The sequence below is a fragment of the Notothenia rossii genome (genome assembly GCF_949606895.1).
Source record: "Notothenia rossii genome assembly, chromosome: 1".
NCBI classification, from domain to species: domain Eukaryota; kingdom Metazoa; phylum Chordata; class Actinopteri; order Perciformes; family Nototheniidae; genus Notothenia; species Notothenia rossii.
Genome location: NC_136912.1, coordinates 20,916,737 through 20,939,973, shown reverse-complemented (window position 1 = coordinate 20,939,973; position 23,237 = coordinate 20,916,737). Strand labels below are relative to the sequence as shown.

Sequence of the window (23,237 nt, the reverse complement as noted above, 5' to 3'; positions counted from 1 at the left end):
TTATTGTTCATCCTCTTCTATAGAGCAAAGTCTTGATTTCCTCCAGTCTGCCTTTGATGTTATTCCATCCAGTTTATCTCAACTCAAGTTAGTATTAAATGCAGACAACTCCAAACTCATGATATTCTCAAATGGCAAAAAGTTAACTTATTTTCTCCCCAACATTTGTACTGTTCAAGGGACTGACATTGACATTGAAGGGTCACTACATACACATATCTAGGTTTTATTATTGATCAGAACTTATCTTTCAAGTCACAAACTGAAAATGTTGTTTTAAAATTAGGTTTCTCCTTTCAGACAAGGAAACATTTGATCTCTGCAACGTTTTTACCAGTATTGGATTCTGGTGATCTGCTTTACATGAATGCCTCTGACCAGTGCCTAAAGAGTTTGGATACTGTGTACCATTGTGCATTATGTTTTATTACATATACATATATATATATTGTGAGTTTGGAATAAATATGCACTTCATGAAAATTATTAGTTGGTTACTGTTAGTAAAAAAACAGTAAGGTTAATACTGGATGTTTGTTACACTTGGATATGTTTTCTGTAACACTTGTAACATAATTATTCTCCAGTTTATGCATTTGAGTGACTTGCAGTTAATGCTCGACATTCAATTCAAAACCTTTATTTATCCAGGTAAAATCCTATTGAGATCAATGATCTATTTTTCAAGGGAGACCTGCAGCAGTAGGTTCCACATGAAGACATAAAAACATAAACAACAGAACAACAAAAGGACATCATACAGCAAAAAATAAAGGGATTACAATTTACATATCTATCCACATGTACAGGTACCAACAGCATCTGACTGTGGAGCATCCAACCGAGCTTTAAAAACATGTAGTGGTACCAGCTTGGTAATTTTACATTCTTTTTGCAGACTGTTCCAAGTTAGTGGAGCTGCACATCTAAAAGCTTTCTTCCCTAAGACAGTCCGAGCACTTGGCACATTTAATAAAACCACAGAATGAGATCTCAGGCAATAAGTACTTTCAATTTGCCGAGAGATCAGGGAGCAGATATAAGATGTTACTTTATCCAACATGGCTTTTCTAAATGAAAATGTACCAGTGACTGAGCCTCAGTACAGTAAGTGATGGTAAAACCGCCTTGGTTTACAGTGTACAGTGATGCGTAAGTGCTTTACAGTTTGTCACAAATCTCAGTGCACTGTGATAGTAAAACCTTATTGTGGTGTAATTATATATCCAAAGCAGTCAGAAGTCAGAAAATCTTTAGTGATGTTTAACCACTCAGAAGACAGCCCATCAAAATGAACACATTGGGAACTTTCAGAGAGGTAGTTCATCTTCTACATATAATAACGGACAAAGTAAAGAATGAAGTGTAGGCTATGTTTAAATGTTCGGAATTTGACCGTGTATGATGGTCCTCTTGAGTTGCCGTACAGCCAATGGCGTACAGCCATTGCTCCGTTTTCATGTTTTTTTAACATGTTTTTCACAAACATTTTCACACGCTAGGAGCATAGGAATAATTCAATTCGGTTCGTCATGATCTGTAGATGTGATTTGCCCCCGAGCACCCCTGGGTAAATTACCGTACAGCCAATCACAATGCGTACAATGCGTGACGTCATTGGTAAGAGACGGCCCCCGAACACATATGGTACCTCGAACACATCTGGTACCGACACCGGCAAGCCGCCGCCGTGTGTAGGGCCGTATAAGAGAGAAGAATAGCCATGCCAATATACAGACAATTAGATTACATATTGTAAAAAAGTTCAGATTTTTTTAAGGAATCCTAAATAAAAGTTAACAGTTTTCCATTCTCTATGGATTTTACATTTAATTTATAACTTGAATCTGTTTTTCTCCCCAATACGTTTTTACCTGACAGTCTCCATCACCAAAAACATTGAATCTTACCTCTCTCTAAACGGAACAAATAGCATTGTTTCATTTGGCCCTCTGTATTCTGTTACAGCTCATGTGTTAAACTCCACGACCCAATTTAGCAGCACTGTACAAAGATTCATTCTAAACGTTGACATTCAGCTGCTTCTTGTTTTGCAAGCTCATTCATTCAGTTAAAACCAAGAATTTCTGCCTAGTTTTTTGATAAATATCATAATATATTACTATCATTTGTATCAATTTGACTAAATATGCATATATGATCCAGTTTATATAATGTATTGAACTCTTACATGATGAGAACACGAGTTATACCTGGGCCCTGTTGCCGTGCATGCTTGTTTACTGAGACTTTTTTAATGATAGTTTGCATCCGTGCTTTTCCCGTGAGGATGTGTTAAAATGTCTTCATCTAACACAGACACGTGTCCTCTACTTTGGTCTCACTTAACTTGCACATTAAAAGGTGAGGTCGTCACAGTGACAGAGATCCAGTCAGATTTGTTAGCTCCTCTACATGTGGTCCGATGTTATTCAAATCAAACGCATGTAAACTCCTAAATAACAGCTACTCCCACACAGAGTTAGATAGCTTCAAGAAGCACACACACACACACACACACACACACACACACACACACACACACACACACACACACACACACAGACACAGACACACACACACACACACACACACACACACACACACACACACACACACACACACACACACACACACACACACACACACACACACACACACACACACACACACACACACACACACACACAAGCACAAACACCTTCTTTCACAAAGTACCTACAGTTACAGAGATTGTGTGATCTCTGTAACTGTAGGTACTTTGTGAAAGAAGGTGTTTTTGGCACCAGTTTTAAAAATCCAGGTGTTTTTCTTTTAGACGGACTCTTTTGCATTTCGACACTACAGACATGTGCAGATAAAAAAACAGTGACACACAGAAACAGACCCTGCAACACAGTTGATAACAAACTGACAGAACATAACGGATTGTCTTTACATACACTTTCTTTATATATAAGTAGTAACAAAAAACAACAACATGTTTTGTTGGTCATTTGAGAAGGATGACTGCTTCAGTGTTGCACTGTGTTCTGTGACCCCCCACGATCAGTGACCTATAGCAGTGCATGAATGATTTCGCCCTCAGGTAACCTTCAGGTAGAGCATCGTGCATGCAGAAGATCAGCGACCTATTTAATTGATATTTGTTGAATGATGAAAGTAGAATTATTATTATTTCCGCTGTGTTGTTTTGTTACCTTTAGCTTCCTTAGCTGCTGCGGTGAGGAGAGACACCGTGAGTCACAGAGCAGTGACGAAATATGAGATGTGAGGTTTCATTATATCTGAATATCTGTGTTTCACTGAGGCTGATAGGAAGAGTCTGAACATTCATATTCAATAGAGAGCTGTTAAACCTCAACCCTTTTAATAATCACTATCAATATTTTAAAAAGGTAATCTATTCAAATAATTACTAAAAGCTCAAAATGTACATTTCCACAACCCTTATTTAATCAGTAAACAATGTAATGATGACGTACGGTGTTGCTCAAACTTTCTCTATTCAACAAATTAACTTTTGTTTTTGATTTTTTTCCAATCAGTTTTGATTGAAAGTAATTAGATGTTGCTGTTAAATGACCGATGCCAATTAAAATAATCATTTCCTGGAGATGTTTACAACATGTTTGTTTGTTATTGTAAAGTTCCTGCTTCCCACTTGCCGCACACAGGAGCTAGGGCGATCCAGCAGCCATCTCACAGGATCATGAATTACATTTATATAACCACAATAACAAAAATCTATATTTTTCTCATCCCATTTATTTGTATTCTGTACAGCCCTGCTAAACTATGATTAATTATAAACACCAGCTTCTATTTATAGGCTGTTTGAAAGAAAAGTTCTCTCTGCATTCATTAAAAAAGGCCCCCATCTAAGGAATAATGGTACACGTGATTAGAAATGAAGTTGTGATGGCTGTGTCACTTGCAGTAAATGTGAATGAAGGACTGATGCTCTCCACTGCAGTGCACTACCATGAGGCTGATCCACAGGTGTGTTTTATATAGCGGCTCTATTTTAGCCTCTCACCGTGTCAAACTGCATGTTTGCCCTTTCTCCTCCCTCTGCCTCTCCCTCCCTCTTGCGTCTCTCCTCCCTGTATCCCTACACCCTGCCTTTTCAATTCTGCTTCCCTCTCTAACAAGCACACAGGGTGAGAGTGCAGACTGGAGTCAAGCGCAGCGTGGAATGAGAGACATGCGGTTCAAAACCTTTTCATGACGCGCTTTTCTTTGGCACGTCTCAACTCCGTTTCCTCTTCTGTGTCTATTCACCCGCTCCACTTCCCCTGAAACTCTCATTTGCCCTTTTTCATACATTCATAAGCACCGGGGGAACGAGGGTGATTTTCCTCCACATTTTCATTTGTGCACTCACCCCAATAACTCCATCTCTTCTCTCTCTGTTTGTACTTTTTCTATACCCTCTTTTTCTGCAACGCTTTATCTCTGTATGCATGTATCCCTCTCTCTCCCCTTTATCACGCGTGCTGTTAAATCAGATAGGCTGGATAAGTGTGGCAGCATGGTTACACAGATACCAGCGGCATCAGAGAGAGCTACAATCAATCACTTCTCCCCTCTCCTTTCATCAGCTATCTCTCTCCCTCTCTGTAGCCCTCTCTTTCTTCCTTCAATCTTCCTGCTCTTCTCTTCGCAGCATCCTCTTCGTCATCATTATCTTTTGAATGTCATGCAACATTTCCTTTTCTAGTTCAATAGGTTGCTTTTGATTAAAAACCAAGACCCCTCTCACTAAAAAAGAAGTCCTCCCTCCTCATATTATTTTTCTTGGAGAGCACAGATGCCAAACCGTCATCCCTCCATTTGCTCCATTTGTGGCGCACACGTCTCCTTCGGCAGCTCGAGACTTTTTGACTGACAGCAGCTGGCTTGTCAATGTCGGGGAAGTTAGGGAAGAACAGGAGGAAGCAGAGAGTGAAGGAGGGAGACACAGAGGAGGGAGGGATCCAGAAAGACATTTCTAATTCAAAGAGACATGCAGTGTTTCCGTGGCAACTCGGTTCCCATGGATACGGTCTTGCTAAAGATGCCATTAGTGTGAAAAAATACCTACTTACACAAATATAGGAGCATATCTATTCTTAAGCGTCAAGACTGTATTTTTCAGTTACTGATATGAGAGAGGAGACGCATCACATTTCTGCAGAGTTTTAATCCGCGAACAAACCTGAGGTCAATTATAATGGTTCAATTACAGGCCACTAATGTTAGCAGCTCAATTATAGGTTTGGCCCCTTTGGGAATAAGAAATTACAAATTGTCTCGCTAATATTATTAACTGTACTCTGAGCTTTAGTGCTGAGTTTTGTTTTGACTTCACTCAAATTCAAATTACTTCCTTCAGATGAGGCAGCAGGGGCCAAATTCTCCATATATTGTCTCATTGACCGTGACAGTCTGCAGGCTGGGACCACCCACTCATATTCACACACACATATTTATATATGTGTACTATATATAACCAACACAAGCTAACCAGGGCTGACAGACGTGCACTGTATGTTAAGTCTTGCTTGCTGTATGTGCTGGGGCAGGGGGGGGTGGGGTTGTGACTATAATGAACTGCATGTGGGATCGGTGTCCCTGTTTCGTGGTATATGGCTGATGATTCAACATATTGAGGTCTCATCACAAAAACAGACACAGATCTATGTCACTGCTTCATCAGAACAAAACGTCCCTGAACGTCCACCACACCCTCCCCATGTCGGGATGCAACTAACACATATGTTCTTTAATCTATTAATCGGCTGGTGCTTTTGCTGATTAAACATTTGATTATTGTCTATAAAATGACAGGAAACGTGAGAAATCACTATTAGAGTTTCTTACAGTCGAAGTAATTGGCAAAAGCCCCAATTGTAGTGCATTGGTATGGCGTTAACTCACTTTCTTTGGTTTTCCACTTGCAAAAGTTGTGAATAGTATTGGTTAACTTGTTCTAGGTTCCAAAACACCAATACCAAAAGATGGAGTTAAACACTGCATGCCACTGATTGATCAGAGATAATTGTCACTATTGCAAGACGGGACAAAACCGCCATTTTATATATAACTAAGCTACTGTACAGTCAAAAGCGACTGCAATGTGTTGTATTTACTTGGCCCACATTTTTAAATATGGCAGTCAGAAGTCCACTGAAGATGTCATGGCAGTGTCACACAGCGTTGCTATTTCATTAATCTGATCACCCTTCCTACAATGAAAGGGATATTTCTCAGAGGAAAAGGAAAAAGAGAAAAAAGGACCAGACCAAAAGTGAGATGACTCGAGTCAAAACAAGCAGAGAAAATTAGGCATAATGTTTGTAGCTCATGAAGAAATGTGTCTGTATGTTGCCTGTGGCGCTGTGACATTAAAATCAACACATTTCACAATGGTGGTGGTCATTTTCTGTTGCTATGGTACCTTGGGGTAGCTGGCTAGCTATGTGGGAAAATGACAACAACACCTCACCTTAAACTAAATAATAAAGCTTGGGCTGATCACTCTTTATTCAACTGTGGGAAAAACCTGTTAACGAGAACAAGGAGCAGACCGTTTGAGTCCCTGAACAGACTGATGACGTAGGGTGTGATTCAGAGGGCTTGGAACAAGGGGGCCTAAATTGTATGGTAGCCTATTGGTGGTTGAGTAACGTCTCTATAGCGTTTGTTTGGGTTCAATGAAAAGGATGCATTAGATTTTCTTTGTATATGTGGCTGATGACTCTCCAGGGACAGGAACATGTGTTTTATACATTTAAAAAAAATGCAGAAATATGAAGGAAAGGAAATAAATCAGATGCTTTTCATTGACATTTCTTATTTGTATGAGATTGCAGATAACCAACACATCTTCTGTATCTGTCACACATTTTTGTTTATAATCTCACTCTGATCTGTATCAAAAACTGTGCAACTGTGCATCATTCATAAGCCAATTCCTTTGAAATATACCAACCATTTGCACAGAACCACTTCATATTTTGTATTGCTGAATGTAAAGGAGGTCCTGGTATGCAGAGCAACAGTTCAACCCTGAGTTGAAGAGTGTAAGCAATGATTGATACACCTGATTTATAACAGCTAAAGATATTTTCAGGTATTGTGTCCACTCAGTCATCAACGGAGGACGAATTACATTCACATTATTCCTCGTTTGCATATTCCCTCTGCATGACATGAATGCAAAAAAAGCGTCAAATGACTTTTAATTTTTTTCTTCACTTATACACAAGCAGTGGCTTTGAAGGGTGAGAATGTAAGCTTTGAGCCGGTGCTTGCCGGAGAGCGTTGGCTTACTTTGATCCAGAACAGAAGAGGAGGGAAAAAAGGGAAAGAGAAGGAGATTAGAGAGAAAAGCAGAGAGAGAAAGATGTGGCATAAAGATAGAGAAGACAGAGCGAGAGAGACAGTGAGGAATCCAAAGAAACAGTAAGAAATAAACAGAAGACAGCTCAAAAAGAATATACAGGCAGCCCGTATACCGTACTGTAAAGCTGAACATTTTGAGTCAGGCACTCACCACCAGTGTGTGTTGAATAAACACGACTGTGTGTGATAACACGCTGCAGGGGCTAACAGCTGCAGTGTCACATCATCTCTTAGCTTCGCCCGGGTGTAATCAGCCTCAGCTAACGCACAAGCTAACCTTCACAACTACAGCTCTCTCCAGTGCTGTGTGATAAAATATCAATTAAGACTCAAATCAAACATCAGATTTCCTCTTCATCAGGTCCAAACAGGCTCTCCTGAAACTCACGGTGTGTTTGCATACCTCTGCAGTAGCTGACACTAACTGTATTTCAGGATTTCCTTACACAATTCAAATCCCTTGTACTAAATATAGACAGTAGCCGCGGGGGTTGAGAACCACTGATATGGTACACAAGGTATTATATGGCCGAGTCATTTTATAACTCCATCATTGTCATGGTTTAGCTGTTTCAGCGACAGGTTGAGAGCCAGTCTTCTGCAGCGTGACAGCTTGAAGGCTCCTCGTCAACTGTGTCCGGAGAGGGTACTTCAAACACACCAGATGGATGTTCTCCACCTGAGAGGAATCAGCCGAAGTGAAGTGTACATCGTGGTGGACGGATGTTAGGTGTAAACCCAAAAGGAGTGCTGAGAATCAGGCCAAGGCCTATTAGAGAAGAGAGAGACTGAACCAGTGCCAGTGAGGTGCCACTCATTGGGTGTCGCTTGCAGTGAAGATAAAGAGCGCTGAGCAGGACGTGTCAGTCCCAGAGACTCACCAGCTGTCACCAACAGATATTAGTTTTCGCTTTTCATCGCTTACACTCACACACACAGGCCGGAACATCCCATCACACAAAATGATAATCAGCCATTGCTTCCATCAACTACATTACATTACATGTCACTTGTTAGACCTACATACTCAATACTGTGGGCAATTCCCACAGGAGCAATTTGGGGTGAAGTGTCTTGCCCAGGGACACAACGACATGCTGACTTCAGTGGGGTTGACATTGAGGCAAATACATTCAAGATGCATTATACTATTTGGTGGTATTTCTATTGGTGTTGTTTTCGAGGTAGTGCCAGCTTGACATTAGTGCTATGGTTAGATTATAAGAAGAAGGAGCAGGTACCGAAGAGTGAAGGTGCAAAAGATCAAAAATCCGTTTTAATAGCATCAATAACATTTTGATTTGTGAGTTATTCCTTCTGTGTCATTTTATTAGAGCTAGGCTCATGAGCAAGGTCAACATATTGGTGCAAATACTGTTTAAGGTAATATGAAAACAGTGTTTCTGTTACATAGTTTGTGTACAAAACTAAACGTACAAAAGTTTTGTTAAACGATTATCAAAGTCATATTTTTGTTCAAGCACATTTAGGGGACCATCATCAAAAATGTTTGACCATGTAATGTATTAATGTAAATAAAGGCAATGGTCTAACATGTCAACTCCCAAAAGTTCTGTATAAAAAACACATAATAACAGGTAGATAAATAATAGGATTTTGTTGATGCATGAACAAAACATGACTTTGTCACAGTGATGTGTCTTTGCTTCCTCCATTGCTCCCCTTCGCTCTTCTCTTATCTCAGTCACAACAAATGGAGGCTCAGTGATGAATGTAAATGACGGCCCTCCCCAGCTCGATGCAATTAGAACAAACTCAACCTTTCTGCCCGTTTGGGATTAAATACCCACAAGTCAGCTGGCTCTGTCTGTGTTTAAGAGCCCTGCTCAGCCTGATGCAAAAGGGACAGCTTTTTTTCTGCACCGGATCTTATCTTTGTATCTTTTATCTCTCGCTGACTGTTTCTCTCTGTATTGCCTAAACATAAGAAAACACTACATGATGAAGCTCAAAGTCATGAGCAATGGCGCCAGATTTCCCTCGTAGATATACAGCTTAGGAAATAAAAACATGTAACAGAAAAAGGAGTTGGCTTTAAGTTTAAATCCCTGATGACACACAACGCTGGAAAATTGTCAGTTTGAACTTTTTTAAAGCAACAGCTTTAAGGATGGGGCTTTGGGAGGTGTGATAAATTAAATCAGCAGTTACAATGTGCGGTTAAGAGGGAAAGCAGATAGTTAGCATGTAGCACGGACCATGTCTTAGCTATCACCTTTAGTATTATTGGTAAAAATACATTACAGACTTTCTTTAGAGTACAGCAGGTTTAATATTGAGCACCTAGGCTCATGCTCTATGATATGATAACTGAGACATCTGTCAGCATTTATATGGCAAACACTTGATGTTCTGATTTGAAACCAACACAGACAGCTGCTGCGATTGGCACATAAACAGAATCACACAGAACACAACGATCCGTCACTAAATCGGATCAATACTTGTACTTTTAGGATCAGTTGAAAAATATATTTGTCAGTTTTCAATCTAAATAAATCCATTAAACTACAAACAACAAAATATGTCGTTTGTGATCACTTTCCTAAACATTTGATTGTTTTCTTATCTGACGTCCCCATCGGCATCATTTGAACGTGCCATGTCAAATAAATTATTTCATATAAATATTTTCTGATTTGCTACCACTATGGTTAAAGCACCCATTATTAATATTTGACATCGACTATGTGTCAAATGACAGAAAAAGTTGACGAAACCAATAGATTTAAATTCATCACATGGCCACAAACAACTCCAAATGAATGCTAATGTTGGTCTGAGCGAGAAAGTTCAAGAATGCAATTACCAATAATGCAAGGTGAAATGAGGTTTGGATATGTTAAGCCACACTACTGCTTGGGTATACTACTTGGTTGAGGTTAGAGAGTATTCATGATAATGGTTAAAATAAATCAATGCTTACAAGGCCTAAGTAAAGGTCTAAGTAAAGGTCAAGTGCTAAAGCACTTAAAGTAAAGTAAGTGCTTTGATGACCTAACCATCCTAAGTACGTCTTTGTTGTTTTTTATCCCTATAATCACACAATGTTGCTTCTGATAGACAAGTGGGTCAATTTACATTTACACTTGAAGTTCAATGGTTGAAGTAAATATAAATTAAGCATTTCAACAGTCACTTAATACTGATGTTTTTCTTGTGAGGACAATTCTACTGATGTATGTCTAAATTGAATTTGTCGAAAGCACATCATCATCACTACTGTTGAGGAATCTGAACGTAGCTCTGCCATTCAGTGTCTCAAAAGTTTAATCTCATTTCATTTGAATAATATCCCATCCTTTACCTTACATAATAAGATTAGTTGGGTAATTAGGGCCCATATGCTGCAATGCTAAAAGGCCTGATAGTCACTGTCGGCAGGCGAGGCTCCCAGAGCCTTCTGACAACCTGTTGTAACCAAGTGCAATGCAGAAGTCTCCTGTGATCTCCAAAATTACTCATCCTGTCCACGCACAGCACAGCGGCTGATAAAACGATCTCATTATCTGGAGAGAAAGACGAGGCAGAGAAGGAGAAAGAAGAGATGAAAAGGACGAGGAGAGTATTTGCAGCTCAAATGAAGGGCACAATCAAAATGTAGAAAGTTATCGGGGAAAATGGGAAAGTCTAACTAAACGAATTACGAGAGTATGGACTGATTTCATGGGACAGCGAGGTCAGGACCACAGTCATAAACAGTTTAGGATGTTGTTTCGTATATGTGACAGAGAAGAGAGAGAGGAAGAAAAGGAACAGAGGTGGGATTAGAATGAAGAAAAGGGGGTGATGTGGACCTGTGGTGTGTGTGTGTGTGTGTGTGTGTGTGTGTGTGTGTGTGTGTGTGTGTGTGTGTGTGTGTGTGTGTGTGTGTGTGTGTGTGTGTGTGTTTGTGTGTGTGTGCGTGTGTGTGTGTGTGTGTGTGTGTGTGTGTGTGTGTGTGTGTGTGTGTGTGTGTGTGTGTGTGTGTGTGTGTGTGTGTGTGTGTGTGTGTGTGTGTGTGTGTGTGTGTGTGTGTGTGTGTGTGTGTGTGTGTTAGCTCCACTGGCTTGTGACTTAAAGCCTCAGAACATTGCTCTCTGATGTTGCTGCTGCATACATACAAAATACAATTTTTTCCTTGCAAACATGCAACAATTTGGTCAAAGACTCAACTCTTACTCCATTCCAATGTATGTAAACAAAGTCCTGACCTTATATAGAAAGTCTATGGTCCTGACCCAGATATCCATTAACCTCACAGTATTGGTTGTCTGGATTTATGATGGGTTCTCTAATTTGGTAATTCTCTAAATGTCATTCTAGGATACATGGCGAATTGAACTAAATCACTAAACACATCCCAATAAGAATACTCCAGACATTGTCGCAGCTATACCGTTCACTGACAGAGGAGTAGTGGTTCAAAATGATGTCATTTCATGACCTCAAAGATTATGATAGACTGAAGGTTGAGTCGTCATACAGTATTTGAATCTAGCTCTCACAGACCTCAGCAATAACACAAGATTTTGTTCCTCTGTTTCGTCTGTTTGACTCCTAAAGAATTAACATATGGCAAAGCCAGGCAAATTGAAGCATTAATCATATTCAGACGGCCATTACACCTCACATAGAGCAGGGGAGAGAGAGTGAAAGTTTGTTTTAAGCTCTAATGGCGGGGGGGGGGGGGGGGGGGGTAGTTTAACAGGGAGAGGATGAGCAATCATTACTATATCCTGCTTGTTGTTTTAGTCACATGAAAATATGTTGTTTTATTTCAAATTCAAACCAACAAAACTATGCCTAACATGTCAAAAAATATCCAAACAGCACTCTTGTGATAAATGAAATCTGATAAGTGCTGTGTTGGGTAGACGAGGAAGTCCACCAGCTCAAACCGACAGCTGGTTGAGACTTGTCTTTGCTCTCTTGTACAAGCTATATTGTTGCTGTTCAAGTGTATCAGCGTCAGCTGTGGAAGATACATCTGACATATGGAGCCGTTTTGTTGCAGTGACTAGGCACAAATAGAGCAGACTCTCCTGTCAATGTAACTTCTGAGACTGATCACACGCGCTAATTGTCTTCTCACTTTCCAAACATTTCCTTGAAAAGTAGAAATCCTTTCTAAACAGGGCTTAGGAATCAGAGTGACAGAATACTAAAGAACAATATCAGATAATAGCTGCATGTGGTGCAACATGTTGTTGAAGTCTGTTCCTTAACTCTTGTCTTTTGGGATTTGTTGTAATTGCTGAAGGGGACATTGAGAGGCAGTCCATTATCCCTTCATGTACAACCAGCAATCATAATGGGTTACATGGTGCATGCAGATTGAAAGGAGGGGGGGGGGGGGATTCATAAAACTGCAAATTAGAAATGAGAAAAATAGGAGGAGAAAATGGAGAGCACCCTTGGCTCAAACAATCATCTCAGCTGCGACAGATTAGCAAAGACCTACGTTTCACTGTACAGCTACCAGCGTGCCTGGATAATGTCAACACATATTTTACAAAAGTAGCCAAACAAGTGTGCAAAAAGTTTTACTTCCACTGCCATGTGTGTCTTAAAAACAGACAAACAGTCATGCAAATTATGCCTATTAAAAGATAGAGAGGGTGTATAATTGTGGTAATCAATCAAGGGGTGGAGACTACATTTTTCACTGACATATGTCTAAAATTAAAAAAGGCAAAAGCAGTTTTGTGCTTTTTATACACAGCATTTTGTTTTTCTTTTGATCGCAGAAACACCATCACAAGAGAGCCACGGCACAGCGGTCAATTCATCCACGAGTTTCACTAGCAACTACAAGGCAGTCAGTTTTTTACACAAATAGAGGTGTATATGAAACAAGAACAAACGTTAAGCCCCCACTGCATGGTTTAAAAGATTTGTAGGCAGTGTTGAAAGGGACAAAAAAGATCCTGGGGGGAAAGAAATCAACTTTGAGCCGGAGACTGGACCGTTTATGAGGAATGGTTTCAGGACGCTGTGCGCCTCTAGGTAGTTTGTTTGCAGTGAAAACAACCACTGTAATCTCCCCAAAAACAGGCAAACAGGCTATTATCATTGAGCACCAGCATGCACTACATGTCCACACACGTGCACACACACTCTTGAGCACAAAAGCATGTACACACAGCTTAAGTCAGAACAATAGATTCAGGAAGACCTCATTAGTCTCCAGAGCTGGAAGTGAGGGTGGGCCGGGGCCAACTTCGTCGTGCTATTATGCCAATACCAACACATGGCACGCAGTGAATTAATGGCTAAATGGAAGCATACAAATGGTTTGGTGCATAATGGGCCTACCTGCATCTGCCACTGATTCATTATAATGGGGAGCTGAAAGGGAAAATAAAGCCAGGAGTGCTGCGATGTATCATCAGGTTCATATGGTCTCACTATCTGCACTGAGAAGTGTGTTGAATAATGTGGTCTAAAGATCAAGTGCCTTAATGGGAATCTCAGTCATAAGAAAGAAAGAAGAGATCCAGTGGCACGCCCTACATAGAAAGGACTTCTGGGAGATTTGGAGCACATTATATTGGACATAGTTGTGGACTGATAATGATCGAACATGGCGACACACAGGGTATTGAGTTATTGATTCTGGATAATCACTCTCGTGCTCTTTTAGAGGAGTATGTACATACAGCATGTTCACACAACTACCATGGCTCTATATGTTCCACCTCATCCACACAGCTGTCCATCTGCCTGTCACTCTTTTACATGCTCTTATCTCCCTTATTCCTAGGTTGTTGTTTTTTTATATTTGAAGCTTTGATTGAAGTTTACAAATGAGCATTTAAATGCCTGTCTTGATATTTTACGATATAGTTACCCAAAAATAAATGTTTAAACAGAATTAATAGACATGCAAAAAAAAGCTGCGCTGCATTTCAATGATACAGATTTCAATGTTAACGTTATGAACTGAAGCACTTGAAACTGTTCAGTACAGCCCTAATCATGCCCATTGAGTCGAACAAAATACACATTTGTTTGTCCACCAAGACATGTTTTGTCTTTAACTCTGAAGACATAAAATAAGCAAACAAAAAACCATCAAAGCCTAGACGGTTACTGTAAATAAATAAAATACATGTTAATCGTTCAATTCTGAATTTCCCACAGCCCAAGATGAAGTTTTCAAAGAATAAACAAAGCTTTAATTTTTGGGATTTTATCTTATTTTATGGGTCGAACAATTGAAAATGTTTAACGTTCTTGCACATAAGACAATCAACTACATAATAAAATACAACTGTTTCAGTTGTACTATTGTTTTTGATTCGCTTTATTTGTCTTGGATAGGGTTAAATGGATATCAGGTGGAGGGTTCTGTTGTGTTTTGATGTTTTACTTAGACTCAAACACTATAAATAAAACATTAAAATACTCCGTTACCACCGTGGAATATACTTCACCTCTCCTCCACCGTATTTTTGATCTCTGTCCCCTGTGTTTCCACCTCTGTTTTATGCTTTAATCTATTCAAAACCTCACCCCACCCCTCGGGGACTGAGTGTTAAACCTTGTACAACTGCTTTTGTCCAATTCAGAAATCATCATCATTTATTTTTCTCTCTCCCATCTCTAACTGCTTCTTATGAAATATACAAGCAAGTGGTTGCCATGCCAACTGTGTCCACTGCATTCAACCCTGCGTTTTGTGTGTGTGTACAAAAATAAAAAAGGTTTAAAGTGAAACGAGCCAAGTGAACTGTGCTCTCTGAGGCTACAGTGACTAAATGTTAACCATCCCACTTGTATGTACAGGCTATTGTTTTAAATGTTCTGCATTCAAGAAACGAGCCAAGTGAACTGTGCTCTCTGAGGCTACAGTGACTAAATGTTAACCATCCCACTTGTATGTACAGGCTATTGTTTTAAATGTTCTGCATTCAAGATGAAATTTCACTCTAAAATGGGCATTAACAATTACGTATTTTGGAAAATGTATTGATTGCTATTTTCTAAATTACATTCTTATCAAACATTAATACAGCCCTATTACACTGTACAGTGTTACACCCGTATAACACCCATATCACTCTGTTATTACCCCCGTGTTACACTATTAATTCAACCATATTACACTGCAACTAGACCCATGCTACACCCAGGTAACACTCGTGTTACACTGCTATAAGACCCATTTTACACACAGCCTGTCAAAGGACTGTTTCCCACAGGATACAAACCATTAAAGGGGTCGAATCTAAATTATCCTCCATTTAAGTTTCCCTGAGATTCATTATTATTTGAAGATTAGTGGGAAGAGAGAATATTTAGAGAGAGAGAATCTAAATTCTGATTAACATCTTCCCCTCATACATCTTATTATTTTCTCCTTTACATGTTTTAATTACTTGCTGTACAATACTATTGACATGTACATAATGAAGAAAATAACAGTATGTATTATTCACTACCAGCAATAAATAATATTGTCTCTTTGAGTGAATAATGTATTTTCTCTGTTGGCACATGATATCTGAAGACATTATTTATGCCCCTTCACAAATCTTGAATACCAGGGCAACCCAATAAAACCTTGCAATGATTTACATTTAAAAAAAAAAAAAAATCTGCATTTTCCAGTTTGTCCAGCGAACTGTGAAGTTACCACCATAATGGGATTTCCCAGGTGTCATCAAATGCTGTCTAACGCAGGAAACTCCTGCACGAACGAACGAACGCACGCACGCACACACACACACACACACACCTGTTCTCGTATGTGCTGTGTCCTTCAGCTGTGCTTTAACGTGTCTGTTACACTCTTGAACACACTTTCCCTCATGTCACTTTCAGTGTGTGCCCTCGGTCTCTCTGTCAACTCTAAAATTTCGTAATTCTATGTTGAGCAAAATTCCTCTTCCTCCTTTACACCCACACAAGTTGTGGTATTTTATAAAGATCAAACCCCCCCCCCCTCTCTCTCTCACAGTTACTTATTTTTTCTCTTGTTCTGTCCTTCTTTATCTTGACAGTATCATCCCTCCATTGTTCTTTTACAATCAACTCCACCATCATGTTCACAACTGTGTTTTCATGTGCAACAGCTTTTTATAGAAGAGAAGAAGAAAGGGCTCTGCCGGCTTTCTTCTTTGTCTTTTACACGCTGTCATGATGTGGGAACATTTCTTTCTGTTGATTATTTATTTATTAAAGTTAGGAGATACCTTGATTTATATGTATCTGTGAGGCAACAAGAGGAGCCACATTTCCAGATAATATATATTTATGCTGAATACTATTTATTATTGTTTTTTTTGGCTGTTAGTTCACTTTTATTATGCTCTTGCTATTTTTACCGTAGTTGTGTATTACTTTGATTGTATTAACATGTTTGCCTTCTCTATTTGATTGGTTAGCCTACATATGTTGTATTTGCCTTTCATCCGCACTTTCCCTTTGTTTTTGTAAAATGTTTCCGCTGTGGGACAAATAGAAGACTTCTGAATCTGATCCTGACTCTGTTTTCAGGCAAGTTTATTATTATCCAGCATAATGGCTGCAATTAAACAAACTTAACCCCCTTTTTCTAATTAGGGCATTCAGTGATGGGATATTGTGATTGCTAAATGTGTTTGTACGTGACAATTATTACACACAAATAATATTAAAGTGAAGGTTTGACTACAGTCATTTCAAGAAATCAGTTTGTCTAGTTATCATGCAGATTTATGCAGCAAGGTTTCCCAAAATGTAATCATACCAGGTTCTCTAAAGGAGGAACTGCTGTGCAATAATGACATTTCTACCGAGCATTGCCTTCATACAATAATTAAATAAAACGTCTTGTGACAACACAAAGCGTAACACGTGTAATATAATACATGTTTACAGATGCAAGCAGGTTGTTCCACAGTGTTTCAATTATTCAAAGAAAGGATCTTATGAAAGGTCATTTACATTTTTGTCTTTTCAAAAGTCAGTAGCCTACTTCCTTTTTCCTAAAATTCAAACTTTCAATCAAATGAAGAACAAGCAGTGAAACATGCCAACAAAAGCAAACATTATAAACTTTGCTTCTTCTTGAACAGCATTTAATCAATTTGTATTAAGTAACGTTTTTTATGAAACTAAATGACTACTCTTTCTTGATTTGCTGTCATTTAACTTTTAGATAAGATAGCTGTAGTTCTTTAATGTTTTTCCACTGTTAAATATCTCAGTTTGACTCTTCTGTCTATCTGCTGAAATAAATGTTTGACAAAAGATCTTTAGTCAAGATTCGCTTTTAAAAAATAAAATAAAGACGTACTACTCTTTTTAAGTGTTCAGCCACATGAAGTTTAAACAAATTCTGTACTGAAAGCTCTGAATAAAGATCATCACGTTCATGAATTAATAAGATTGAATTTACCTTAGTACTTCAAAAAGGAAAGAATGTCAATCGAACTAAACTAAATGTCTTGAAAATTAAACATACAATGTGTTTCCGAAGACATAACTCAAACCAAACTATAGAGCATCTCCATGATATGTCCCATTTTCACAAAGACAGCTAATAAAAAAACAACCTCAGCATTGTATGGATTGTGTCATTCTTCTGTCTTTCTTCTGTGGGGGACTTAAACATTGCTAAGCCTATTAACGCAACATTATTGAAAGGATACGTTTCAAAGCTATTGTTCCATTTCTGGATCATAGATTCTCCTTGTGCGGCCTGGTTTGTGCCAAATCTCTTGAATCCCGATCGCACAGAGATGCTTTTTGACTTGTTGTGTACTCTTTTGTTTCCCGCTGCGACTCCTTTTGGAGTTAAGTCGACTCGCTGTCAGGAGCTCCGATATGACGTCAGGCTCCCAGATTAATTAACACCAAATCAATCAGCAGAGAGCCTGGGTTAGAATGACAAGCAGCACTGAGTGGTGGGAGGCTGATGAATCTTAAAAAACAGAGAGAAAGTTCTCCTTTTTTCTCTTAATTGGCCTCTCAACTTTAATGAACCAGAAATATCCTTAATATGAGTGTTATGATTTATTGTATGAATGAGTTACCCATAAAACAAGCTTTTCTGTCTTGATTAAAACGGTGTGAAAATAATATAATATGATGTAAAAATCACATCGCAGAGACAATATTGTAATTATTGCTGGATGTAGAAATAACAAAAATAAAGAGACGTCATTACACTGCGTTATCAATTGTGCAGCGTGACCAAATATTAGATCAAACATAAAAGTTCACAATCACATTTAAGTGTTTTTTGTTTTCCTACCTTGGCAGCCATGACCATGGAGGAGCCCCCGCGGATGCCCAGGATGGGGATGTGTGTCTGGGCCGAGATGAAGTCGAGGATCTGAGCGATGGCCTCCTGGTCCGTGTCGTCACCGAACACCACGCCCTGCAGAGAGTTCCTCGTCATCTGAGCACAGATCCGATTGATGATGCTCTTGGGGTCGGTCTCGTTCATGGTGACCACCTCCACTTTGGGAGGGTAAGGGATGTGCAGGAAGTCCTCTTTCTCAAGCCCCGCCCCCAGAGTTACTTCACTAGAGTTTCCCACCAGGATGACCGCTATGCTGAGAGAGTTGATCAGTTTGGGGTTGATGGGGGGAAGACCCGGTATCGCTGGTGAGTATTGAGGCGGGATGACTACCCCTCTCTGGGTGCCGCCTCCCCTCTGGCCGCCTCCCCCCCCTTGGGCACCTCCAGGCCCCGAACCTGGACCTCCACCCCTGCGGGACTCGCAGACGGGCAGCAGGAGAATGGAGAAGAGGAGCAGAGAGAAGGACCAGGAGAGGAAGGGCAGGGTCAGCCGAGGCTGGGGATAAGGATGATGAGAGGACTGGTCTGGGTGAGGAGGTGGGGGGGTGGAGGAAGGGGGGGAGACAAAGTGCTTGTCCTGAAGACGGGAGGGAGAAGGGTGGAGGCTGACAAGCATTGTGAAGGAGTGTAAATGCCGTCCCTGGAAGGAGAGAGAGGGAGAGAGACAGAGAAATGATGTTTAGTGTTTGTTGTTTGTAACACCACAGCAGGATTTGGCAATGCTATGTTTTTGATAGGTTCATGCCAATAAAGCTCCTTTGAATGGAATTTAATTGATAAGTAAAAACATCTAAACAGACTTTAAGGGATCAGAAAGTAAAGGATCATGATAAAACACAGGATAATGTTTTAATGACTTGAAAAATCTTTCTAGCTCGCTGCTATGGTAAATAATTGGAAAAGTAGAGCTTGATCCTGTACACTCATGGAAGATGCAGCTGGTACTTTATAACCATACAGTACCATACACTGACGACACTCAATTCATTCTGTCTTTTCCCCGTTCAGAAACCTAGGTCGTCGCACGCATCTATGCTTGTCTACAGTAGCTGACATCTATCGGATGTCTACTCACCACCTCAAGCTCAACCTTGACAAGGCTGAACTGCTTTTCCTTCCGTGAAAAGATTGTCCCACTCTTGACCTAACAATCAACATCTGTACCTCTATTGTTTCCCCGACTCAGACTGCAAGGAATCTGGGTGTGATCCTAGATAACAAACTGTCCTTCACTGCAAACTTTGCTGCTACAACCCGCTGCTGCAGATACACACTTTACAACATCAGGAGGATACGTCCCCTCCTGACCCAGAAAGCGACGCAACTTCTGCTAGAATCCACTTGAAGACAATGGTACTTGCGTTGCGTGGATCTGCATGGATCTAGCCCTTCCTACATCCAGGACATGGTTAAGCTGTACACCCCATCACGTGCACTTCGCTCTGCATCAGCCAAACGACTCGCTGCACCCGCACTGCGAGGGGGACCCAAGTTGCCATCAGCAAAAACACGTTGGTTTGCTATCCTGGCTCCAACATGGTGGAATGAGCTCCCCATTGACATCAGGACAGCAGAAAGCCTACACATCTTCCAGCGCAAACTGAAAACTCATCTCTTTCGACTCCACTTTGACCAATAAAATGAAAAAAAAGATACTAACTAAGCACTTACATACAAACAAAGGACTGGCTTATCTAAAGCCTTGTTGAGTATCACTTGAAATGGTTTGGCTCTATGAAACCTGATGTACTTATATTATTCTGTTTTCTTCAAGTTTGTATCTTGTTGGTCGAACGCACTTATTGTAAGTCGCTTTGGATAAAGCGTCAGACAAATTAAATGTAATGTAATACAGCAAGTCATCAATTTAAACTAAAATGTGGAAAACTCCATCACAACAAAAATAAATAGAGCATACCATTCTGTTTCTGCTTCATTATTAATTTCAGGTCAGTATTTTCTTATTTATTATTATTAATTGAGGTGCATAAATGACACAAGCGTGTTTGTTTGTAGAATTTTGTATTACTTTTTCTCCACTACTCTCGCTCCTCAAACTGGTTCTTCAACATCTCTTTTCTTAAGTTTTCCGGTGTAAAAACCACCTCATCTGCTCTTTTTATTGGTGTGGCAGAGCTACATCTGGTGGCAGCGTTGGGATAACTTGTCTTCATGGTTAGGCAAACCAAGTGAACCACATCGCAGGGAATCAAACCACCGCACACTGAGAGAGCATCAAGTGACAATGCCACATCCATTACACTGTGCTGAGACTGGCTTTGAGGAACCCTGTGGCACACATCAAGGACACAGCGCGAAGGAGTGTGTGTGTGTGTGTGTGTGTGTGTGTGTGTGTGTGTGTGTGTGTGTGTGTGTGTGTGTGTGTGTGTGTGTGTGTGTGTGTGTGTGTGTGTGTGTGTGTGTGTGTGTGTGTGTGTGTGTGTGTGTGTGTGTGTGTTTGTTTTTTGAGAGAGTCAGGACAACTCTGGGTGCATTTTGACAGATTGACAGCCTCACGGCTTCATGGACTAGCTGCCAGGCTAAGTGACCATTACACACTGAGTCCCCTCTCACTCCCTCTCCCTCTCTTCTTTTTGTCTCTCCCCCTCTACCCTCCCACACTACTTGCATTGCTTTCCTCCATCTCCCCTCCAAACCTGTTTTGTTTCAGTGGCTCCCACCATCCCTCTGAGATTCCTTCACTGCACTCTGAAGTCAACAGCATACCTATTATTTACTATTATTGCTATTATTTACTGCTCCTCTATTAGCAGCCGTACAAAGAGCAGTGGAGTACAGAGGAGAAATGTTGGAGGAAAGAAAGAGAGAGGCTGAGGGAAGCGTAGAAGCCGAGGGAGGTGACAGGCAGGGGAAACAATTAGTCATAGCATGATGTGAAAATTGTGGTTTCTCACTTTCTTGTGTGTGTGTGTGTGTGTGTGTGTGTGTGTGTGTGTGTGTGTGTGTGTGTGTGTGTGTGTGTGTGTGTGTGTGTGTGTGTGTGTGTGTGTGTGTGTGTGTGTGTGTGTGTGTGTGTGTGTGTGTGTGTGTGTGTGTGTGTTTTATCAGCAGGACAAATTTGGGCATATTTTCTGCATAGATAACAAGACCTGAAATCTTATTAAGTGTATGTTCATGATGTGAAAATTGTGGTTTCTCACTTTCTTGTGTGTGTGTTAGTGTATGTGTGTGTGTGTGTGTGTGTGTGTGTGTGTGTGTGTGTGTGTGTGTGTGTGTGTGTGTGTGTGTGTGTGTGTGTGTGTGTGTGTGTGTGTGTGTGTGTGTGTGTGTGTGTGTGTGTGTGTGTGTTTTATCAGCAGGACAAATTTGGGCATATTTTCTGCATAGATAACAAGACCTGAAATCTTATTAAGTGTATGTTCATGCTCATATTATAAATTAAGCATGGAGGAGCGCTTTAGGTGAGGGATAAATGAAGGGTAGAGTATAAATCTTCTTCCTCGCTCACACAACACCTTTGCTAGTCATTTATTTATCCAGCCCCCTGTCTGTTGAGCAACAGCAGTCAGCACCAAAAACAAAAGTCCAAAGGTAACCTAGCAGAAAAAGGGAAGTGGTAAGAAGAACTGAAACCTGAGTTGGAAAGCAGTGTCAGAAAGCAAGGAGTCATCTGTGAAAGCAATATTGAAAATCAGAAGCGGAGGAAACATGATATCTACATTAAAAAGTTTTTGTCTAAAAAGGCCTCATTACCAGAGGTTTGTCAGACCTAATTGCAGGTGCATATGCTAATTGTAAACAAGCTGAATTTTCCATGGAGGCGCTACAGTTGAGCCAAAAGACAGAAAAAGAGAAGTAGGGAGAGAGAGAGAGAGAGAGAGAGAGAGAGAGAGAGAGAGAGATAGAGAGAGAGGAGGAGGAGGAGGAGGAGGAGGAAAGGAGTGGGAGGAAGGCAGCAGAGAGAAGAGAAGAGGAGAGAGAAGAGTGGGGCGAGGGAGAGAATAAATAGAGACACAAAAGAGATGGAGGTGGAGGAAGGAACAGCATTAAGAAACCCAAAGGAGGGGGGGAGGGAGACACAGCTGAAGAAAAAAAAATGAAAAGAGGACATGATTAGCACAAGATGATAAAAGAAGAGCCAAGGGTGGGGAGGAGGTTAAATAAATCTAAATGGGAAGCAAGGAAAAAGGAAATGATCTCAATCCAGTGTGTTGAGAGAAAAAAGGCAAAAAAGCCTGCTGAATCCACTGAGAAGAGACACTGGAGGGAAACTGGAAGAGCAAACATCTTTAAAAATAATGCAAGAAGTGTGACAGTGAACGGGGGAGCAGCAAGAGCCGTTCGGAAATGTGTTCCTGTATAACGGCAGTGCTCGTTTCCATAGTAACAATTCAAATATGCCTCCACATAACACCCTGATGGACAGGAAGATACACACAACTCGCACTAATTCATGCAGCTTACTTCATGCGGTGCGTGCCCTCTCCGAATAAAACACAGTTTACTTCTATCAGCTCTAGCACATAATTGTTGCACTGACTCTCAGCGACTAAAATAAAATGCACGTAACATTAAATAAATAACACGGCGCC

General features: G+C 40.3%; 1 protein-coding gene across 3 annotated transcripts in view; it reads right to left on the bottom strand.

The window, feature by feature from the left end:
* Positions 1–23,237, bottom strand: part of grin2bb (glutamate receptor, ionotropic, N-methyl D-aspartate 2B-b) — a 101,622-nt gene that overhangs the window by 62,611 nt on the left and 15,774 nt on the right. For all 3 annotated transcript variants that reach the window (XM_079658168.1, XM_079658169.1, XM_079658170.1), the window contains exon 2: positions 18,635–19,324. In XM_079658168.1, coding sequence (XP_079514294.1) covers positions 18,635–19,324 — 690 coding nt within the window. The remainder of the gene's footprint in view (positions 1–18,634; positions 19,325–23,237) is intronic.